General features: G+C 35.2%; 1 protein-coding gene across 1 annotated transcript; it reads right to left on the bottom strand.

Annotated features, from left to right (window-relative positions):
* Positions 1–3,279: 3,279 nt before the first annotated feature.
* LOC131874161 (uncharacterized) lies at positions 3,280–3,996 on the bottom strand. The gene has a single exon (XM_059217409.1). It carries the CDS (start codon positions 3,994–3,996, stop codon positions 3,280–3,282), a length of 717 nt encoding a protein of 238 aa, XP_059073392.1.
* Between the last annotated feature and the right edge of the window lie 4,653 nt (positions 3,997–8,649).

Here is an 8,649-nt window from a genome sequence, read left to right as displayed (position 1 = left end):
AGTTGCCTTCCTATCTCATGTGGTGAAACCTAATGTCTCGTAGTGAAGGAAGGAGACCATGACACTTGGCAATGAGATGGTTAGATTTCCAATCTAGTTTTGCTGCCCCTTTGAACATCATGATGGTGTTATACTCAAAGTAGTTGAAATGTCATATCTATAATAAATTTAGTAAAATATGAGAACTTGTTATGCATTAAATTTTTAGCGACCAAGTTGAAACCCAATTCTTATGTATCTCTATATTATTGGTTTTATATTGATTCTCATATATTTAGTCTTAACCTCAAAATCAACTCTTCATATTTTATAGTCATTGAGGAAAACAGTAGTTGACCTAAGTCAATCCTAATGATCTTACAAATAAATTCTAAAATCTAAAACTTTAAATTCAAATTCTCACTTTCTAACAACCTTATAATAGTCATAATGAGTTGAGCTAACACATGTTTCTATGTTGTGATGTTTAAGAGACTTATGTGCACAGTTTAATATGTGGATAAGTGTATTCTTAGAGCACTTTTCAATTATAAAGAGCATTAAAAGACTATAGTCTGCATCTTCATCATATAGGTCACTTGCATTTGCATGAATATTGTCACGAACCTTTCTCACCACATTTTGTTTTATTCGCCAAAGGGTTTCAACTTAGGAGAACTGGCTGACTTATCAAATCAAAAGTCCTTCAACAATGTTATTGAACACCAATTTAAAAGATTTAGATACCAAGGAGTTGAATATGAGCAATTTTATAAGAATGTCTCTACCTAATCATTCTTGTACACAAGGTTCAATCCTACGATGTGTGATCACAATATATACATATTTTAAGAGATTTTTTAATTTTTTTTTGGTCCACTCAAAAAGAATATTTGAAGCTATAATTTTGGATTATGATTAAAGGGTTATGCTCAATCAATGGATAACTATCTACTACACTACGGTCCAATGGGGGATTTCATGATCTTTTTTCATGGAGTGGGATGTCCCACGAAACAAAAAAATAAAAATGCTATAGGATTATTTGGAATCTTTTCCTGAAAAATAGAAACCCCTACTTTTTAGAACTGCATATTTCAGTGGGTGAAATTGAGGCGGGGCTGGAAATTGCCCCACCAACTTAGGAGTTTTCTTTTGCTACTTTTCAGTTAGTTAATATTTTAGATTCTACCCGAAAAGAAATAGAAAGAAAATGATACTTAATATTCACAACATTCTTCATGAGACCACTAAGATTCTTAAATCTTAGAACTTAAACTTTCAAGCTGAATTGCACTACTCAATTCATGAAAGCAACAACTTTAAAATATTACTAAAAAATCTCAACTTTAATTTTTTTTTTAAAACTCCCTCCATAGGACCTTACGCTTAGCCACCTAAATGAAAGGCGATGATAGGAGAAAAGGAAACGAAAGCAATGAAAGCAAGCTTAGTATTTGTAGAAAAGAGGGAATGTAGATCAGAAATTATCAACCGCGTAAATTGACTAGCCGTTATTTTCTTACGCAATATTTTTAATAAATTTCATTTTTGCGGACTTTGAGATTATCGTAGGCTTTGTTTTCTGTCTACGGATTTTTGTAAAGAAGAAGAGGACAGATCGTGTATGTCTACGTTTACACGGTATAGTCGATAAGCATGTTCTTGTATGATTGGCACATCATGCAAGTTATTTTTTCCCAAATGTTTTGTAGAAATCACCAAATAACTGGCACCCAATTAATCTTAGTGTTCACATATAATAAATGCATATTTATATTAACATGATTTACTAAATGATATAAAGATGTCCAAATCTACTTAATAAATAAATATCAAATTATTGGATGAACATTTGACTAAAATAATAGATAATCATTAAAATATTTTTTTTAAAAACTATTTTGGTTCAATGATAGATACTAAATAATTGAATTGATTACTAAGTGTATCGATGGGGGGGTGCTAATGGGTCAAAAAATTCAATTTCAAAGTGACATATCCCATCTGAATATGCTTTTCTATCTAAATAATCTTTAATCTCATTGTGTTCTCATCGACAAGCTTATCTCTTCCTGAATAAAGATTATGGGTTTATAAAGTTTTTGATTTAGCCATAAAAGAACGACTTAAATCACACCCACTGAGCTTATACTTCTAGGCTTAAAAGTGTTAAATACTCAGAGTTGACTGACATTTTCTAGGCTTAATATGTTGCTTTTAAGGTAGGTTGTCACACTAATAATACACTTCTAGGCTTAAAAGTGTCAAACAATTAGAGTTGACTAACATCATCTAAGCTTAATATGTTGTTTATGGCTGGCCATAAAGAATAAATACAGGTACATCGATGAATGGTCTAAGCTATTCACCAATTTTTAATTATAAAGAAATGTCTACAACTGGAGACAACCACATCCCTCCAACATTATAGATAGGCATGCCACTTATTTTAATGTACAACAATAAAATCTTTCTAATTTCCTTGGTGTTAAGCATACACCGATCAAGTTGATTTGATCTAAAAAAAGGTTTGTTTCATTTACAATAGAAAAATAGTCTATATATATTATAATGGTGAAATTAGTATATTTATGGTAATATTTAATTTTTTATTTATAGTTTTTGATTAAGTGAAAACAGGTTTTGAAGGGTCCCCAAAACCCTTTACATTAGATTAAAAGAAAGATAAAGCTTTGAAAGCTTGATTAGATAGAACAACCGAAAACAAAGACATGGACGGCCCCAAAAGACAACAGGGCCAGTAAACTAGCCAAACAACCAACTACAAAGGTCTTCATTTGGCCTTGTGGGAACAAATAGTCATATCAAAAGAGGGCTTGGACGTCTTTGAATGCTTTCCCTTAATAGTAATCCAACCAACTTCAACTTTAGCTGCTGCAACAAACCAATCTGAAGGGCCCAACACCAATCTTTCCAGAGTGGAAAAAAGGGTGCCAGAAGAGGGAGCAATAACCATCGCGGGCACAGAGTCACAACCAGCAGAATTTGTGCCAGTACCCTGTGAAGAAGTTGGCGCGGTAAGAGGTACCACTGTCGCGAACACAGGATCACCAGTAATAAGAGGGTCAAAAGTTGTATCAACGCACGAAGAAACCGGCGGGGTAAGAGCCAACAATCCATTTTCAATAAAGGGAACATCAACATTCGGTATCACAACAACATGAATCATAGAAGAATCCTTAGTGGCAATCAAATAATCTTTCATTGTCACTAAAGAGTCCGATCGAGCCAAAGTAGAAACCCCAGCATCAATAGGAGATTTCCTAACCTATAATGCTAGTGAGAGGCCCCCGACCACCAAGAAGCCGAAGAACTTTTCTTCTCAATCCCACAATTCCCTGCCATATGAAAAGTTTTGAAACATCTACAACACCGGAAAGGAATACCCTCATAATCCAAGGTTTGGACCCAACTGCCAAATGAGGAGTTAATAACAATTTCTGTTGGCAGACTCTTAGAAACATCTAGCTCAACCAGAATGCGAGCAAACGTAGTATGATAAAGCCCATAGGATTCATTATCCGTCATAATGAAGCTCCCGATAGCACCACCAATATCCTCAAAGAGAGAATCAGCCCACAAGTGTAAAGGAAGGTAAGGAAGCCTAACCCAAATCAAAATTTTGTTGAATGTCTCTGAAAGGGGGTTAAAATCAGAGTACCAAGGTTTGGCCAACAGTGACATATTATCTTTCTCAGAGAAAAAACTTTCACACAAGATTTTTCTTCTATCATTAGCATCCTTAAATTTAGCAACAAAGAAACCTTTAGCCATAGGGAAAATGTGAACTATACCAGAAATGAGGGGATCCCAATGCTGGGAAATCCATTTGTGCAGCTCCGGGAGGCTTGCCAAGATACCCTTGAATCTACAGATAGCACTATGCTCCGTGAAGACCTTCACATTGTTCACAATTTCTTGTTCAGACTCCTTATTCACGTTAACAGAAGCAACACATGAGATAGGGATAAACCCTCTCCAACCCCTTTGCATGAAGAAGGAACCCTAACAGAACAACGTTCAACATCATGGTGAGGGTGTTGGTATTTTGGTATGGTTTTGTCATTGATGTCAACACCTACTAAACACTTATCAACTCTGGCACTTTGGAGAATCAGCAACATTCAGCGGCAAGCAAATGACTTATGAACAGTCACCGGTATCTGGTACACCCGCAGGATATAATGATCACTGACACTTGGAATGATATGGAAATCACATGGTTATGCCGAAGACATCATTTGGACACTTTGTCTTGAAGGTTTGTTAATTGGCATATTCGTATTTACATATTTACTGTTACCGGCAAATAAGTCTAGGTTACACCAATAGGTTTATCTTTTCCAAATCAGCATGGCACGCTATGGAGATGACTTATTGTTGTTGTAAATGCATGAAGCCGACATGGTGAAATGGTTATTGCATCGGGTATTAATTGATTTGTAAATTAATTTTATTGTATTATACTTTAGAGCCAACCTACTAAAATTGGTCTTAGGGTATGGTATAAATGTAAGATCTTATTTGTAAGATCGGATGTGGAATGCGAAAAAGGATTGTGTGAAAGTATATGCGAAAAAAAGCAGAGCTATACATGCAGACATCATTTGAAGTTGGAGGGTTTTTGTGAAGACAATCATAACTACACCGGTACTGAATCTAGCATATGAAGATGCTATTTTGAGCAGTACATTCTTATTGGATTTAATCATCCAATTGTAGTCAGTGTGACTCCTATTTGTGTTTGAGTAGTGAGCTCTAGGTGCTTGGCCTTTCTGCATGTGCAGACCCCATTTGTATACACTTACTATCTGTAGTAGTATCATCTGATTGTGGGTAAGGTTTCCCATCCTGGTTTTTCCCCTTACAGGGTTTCCACGTACAAATATTGGTGTTATGTACATTGTGGATGACTTTGTCTTTTTGTTTCATGCATTATTCCTTACTGATATTGCAATTAGCTGTTAAAACTATCTACCGACATATTAGACTATTTTACCTGTATTAAGCATTAAGTTGGTTAAGTTGTTTTTGGTTTGAATTTGTTAGACAACTGATTCACCCCCCCCCCCCCCCCCCTCCACTCTCAGTTGTCTCCAGGACCTAACAAAGGGCCCCCAGTGGCCACAAACGCCCATGAGGGACCAACATCCCTGACTGATCCAACAGGGCGATCACTAACATGAGGGCATGCAAGGGAACAGGCAGGAGAACCAGGCGCGGGCCGTTTCAAACTCTCCATCCTGTTTATTTATATTTGATGGAAATATTTTACTGTAATAATCTAATGATGAGAGATATATTTTTATGTTGGATTAGATTTATAACAAGTTTATTATATATTATTTTAGTATAATTTATATTGATTTTCATATATTTTCCTAACAATCAACTATTTACCTTTTAGGTTCATCTTCAAGGGACATAATTTTTGACCCAGGTAAATTTTAGGTAACTTAGAGATCTGATCTTCAAAAAATTGAAACTTTAAATTTGAATTCTAACATGCCAACCACTTTATAGTAGTCATCATAAATTGAACTAGCAAACATTCATGTGACACATTGTTGTTATGTGATAATTAAAGGCATTCTTTGTGCACTTAGTTTTAGAAGAGGTAAAGTGGATTGTTAGAGAACACTTCAATTCTAAAGAGCATCAAAGGATTCTGATATGCATCACCATTATATAGGACATTTGTATGTCTACTAGTGTCATCTACAATTTTTCTAGTTTTATTTTAAATTTTCTATGTAGATTAACTACAATTGGATTAGCAAATAATTAGCTATTCACCATTTTTTTACTATAAAAAGTTATCTCCAATTGGACATGGCAACATTTATCTAGCAATATGGATAGGCACATATGAGTAACTCATCCATACAACACCAAAATATTTTAATTTTTTTTGCTATTGATACTAGTAATCACACTTTAGTACACAATTAGTACATTGAAGTGATTTTAAAGGTAAATTTTCTAGTGCTTGACCAAATAAAGTGCCCACTCAATATATTGCCATGTACATGTGTCATATTTGCATTGAACTAGCATGACAAAGTTAATTAAGATTCAGTCAATTTTATAGCAGGCAACAAGCACTAATATCTAGATACGTGCTCAAAATGTGCAAAGAATTTGATTGCACTCTAAGTAGTGTTATCTTCATAGTATGGATTTTTATAAATTTTTGAAAATTTATGAGAATAGAATTTTGTGTTTGAAATTTGAAGCTTGTAGGAATCTAATTCTATCCACGTAGAGATACAACAACCATTTGGTATCTAGCATAAAAACAAGTACATCAATGTAGGTGGATACATTGGTATGACAATTATACCTTTGATAAATCCTATGTTGGCATTTGCATAAAGATTGCATTGATGAACTATTATGTTGTCATTGATGTCAATTGTAATCGGCATTAATGTTGTAATGATGTTGTTTTGCAACCGGTAGGTGAGCTAGTGAAGGAAACTAGTATTACTTAAGAAGCAATGAGATCAATCGGTAACCCTACCTGTTGATGTGCCAAACACTAACCGATGGACCTTGGTGAATCAGTTGTATTGGTTTATGATCAAATGATGAACGGTAATGGTTATGCCACGTATGCATGTTGTATGTGAAGAGTTTCAAAAGGTTTTTGGCATGTAGAGATAACGGTTTTATCTTGGGAATGAGCGAGTGCATTGCATGAAGTGGAAATCGTGTGATGAGTTACAGGAATCGATGAAGCGGTGATCAAGGAGCGGTCGAGGTTATCTTGAACTATGTGTAATGATTGCTATGTAATCCAATGGTCATACTTGAACTGATTTTTTTGTAATCTCTACAAGATCTTAGGTTTGTGATGTGTTACCGACCTATTATTTTTCTTTTAAGGTCGATGAGTTGTTTTGTTGTAGTGTTGGCAATTGTGGCTATGTAAGAGTGATTGGTTGCCGAACCAGAAAGTGTATCTGCAGTATGTCTGAATGCAGATAGAAGCATGAAAAGGATCTGATCAAGCAGAGTAGTGTTATTTACGAGATCAACAAACCCCTGTTGTTTTCTAATAATTACAACAATCAAACCCCTTAACTGCGTAAGCCTTAACAAGCTTAGTGCTATCTAAATCCTCTAACCAAGTGATCCATTAGCTTGGATTTCAAATCCTCTACCGAGGTTACTCCTAACAGGGTATTGCTTCTAATAGGGCATTATAGTCAATCCCTTAACCAGATGGTCCATAAGAGGATCTGTTCCTAACAAGACTTTTTGTAAAGCTTTAACAAGCTTGGTTTCTAACAGGGCAAACTTCAGAAGAGTTCAAAATACTTGTGGATATTCATCCCACCATGGTTTTTCCCATTTGGGTTTCCACGTCAAAATCATTGTGTCAAGTGGTGAATGGTTTTTGTGGTTATGTTTGTTATTATTAATTTTCTTAACTATTAAATCCACTTAAATATGATAAGATGACCGACAGTAATCTGAAATGTGCTTTTACTTTTGTCAGTAAAGTATTTGGATGTTTTTGTTAAATGGTTTGAGAGTTTCAAAGTTGTTATACTATTATTTTGATATGCCAGTCAAACCGGTAAACTATCAATGCTATTGAAGTTTGTAGTTCAGAGTTTGAACCAGTTAGTTCTGAGATTGGCTTTGGAGGTTGTTTTTGAGCATGGTGAAATTATAGTCACTTTTCTATCTACTGATTCACCCCCCCTCATAGTATTTGTCTGGATCCTTATTGATTCATCATACCATCAATTGGTATCAGAGAATTTTAGGTCCTCTAGTGTCTAAGCCTAACAGATTGAGGTAAAGATCTTGAAGAAAATGATGAAGAAAGAAGGTCCGAAGTTTAATAGAGAAAACTACTGAATATGGAGTGATAGAATGAAAATCTATATCAGGAGTCTAGGAAATCAATAATGGGAACATGTTGTTACTCAATATGTTGCTCCTAGTGGGACTATGTCTGATGATCAAAAGAAAGAACAACAAGAGAATAATCAAGCATTGGAGGCCATTATCAGTTCTTTGTCTGATTCAAAGTATGTTGATGTCCATTATTTGGAGACTGCTTATGAGGTGTGGAAGAAACTTGAGGAGATCTATAGTGGTGATGAGCATGTGAAGATTTCCAAAGAAGAGAGTTTGAGAGGTAAATTTGATGACATACAGATGGTTGAAGGTGAAAATATTCAACAGTAAGGTCATAGGATCAAGGAGATAGTTGGTGAGATCAAGAGTGCTAGTGGTAAAGTGAAGGATGCCACATTGGTTAGCAAGGTGTTGAGAACCCTTCTACCAGTCTACGCTATCCGATTTGTAGCCATTCAAGAGCTGAAGTCTATTGATAAAACTAAGGTAACTCTTGAATCCATCATTAGTAAACTTACTGCATTTGAATTAATGGTTATGATGGTAGTGCTCAGAAATCCGAATCTGCATTTAGAGCTTTAGTTTCTAATCTACCTATGAGGAAAAGCATAGATGTTAGTCACAGTTATGAGTCTAGATCCAACAGAGAAGTTGATGATGAAGACAGCCTGATCAATCTTGAAGCATTGTTGGCCAAGCGGTTACCCATAGGTACCGGTAAGTATAGAGGTAAATTACCTTTGAAGTGTTTTGCATGTAACAAGATTGGAC

This window comes from Cryptomeria japonica, chromosome 3 (assembly GCF_030272615.1).
Source record: "Cryptomeria japonica chromosome 3, Sugi_1.0, whole genome shotgun sequence".
Taxonomy (NCBI): Eukaryota; Viridiplantae; Streptophyta; class Pinopsida; order Cupressales; family Cupressaceae; genus Cryptomeria; species Cryptomeria japonica.
Note: the sequence above shows the minus strand (reverse complement) of the source record. Positions and strands in the feature narration are given on the sequence as shown.

Coding starts and splice junctions, on each gene's coding strand:
- LOC131874161 (XM_059217409.1), bottom strand. CDS start 3,996: ATGCAAAGGGGTTGGAGAGGGTTTATCCCTATCTCATGTGTTGCTTCT.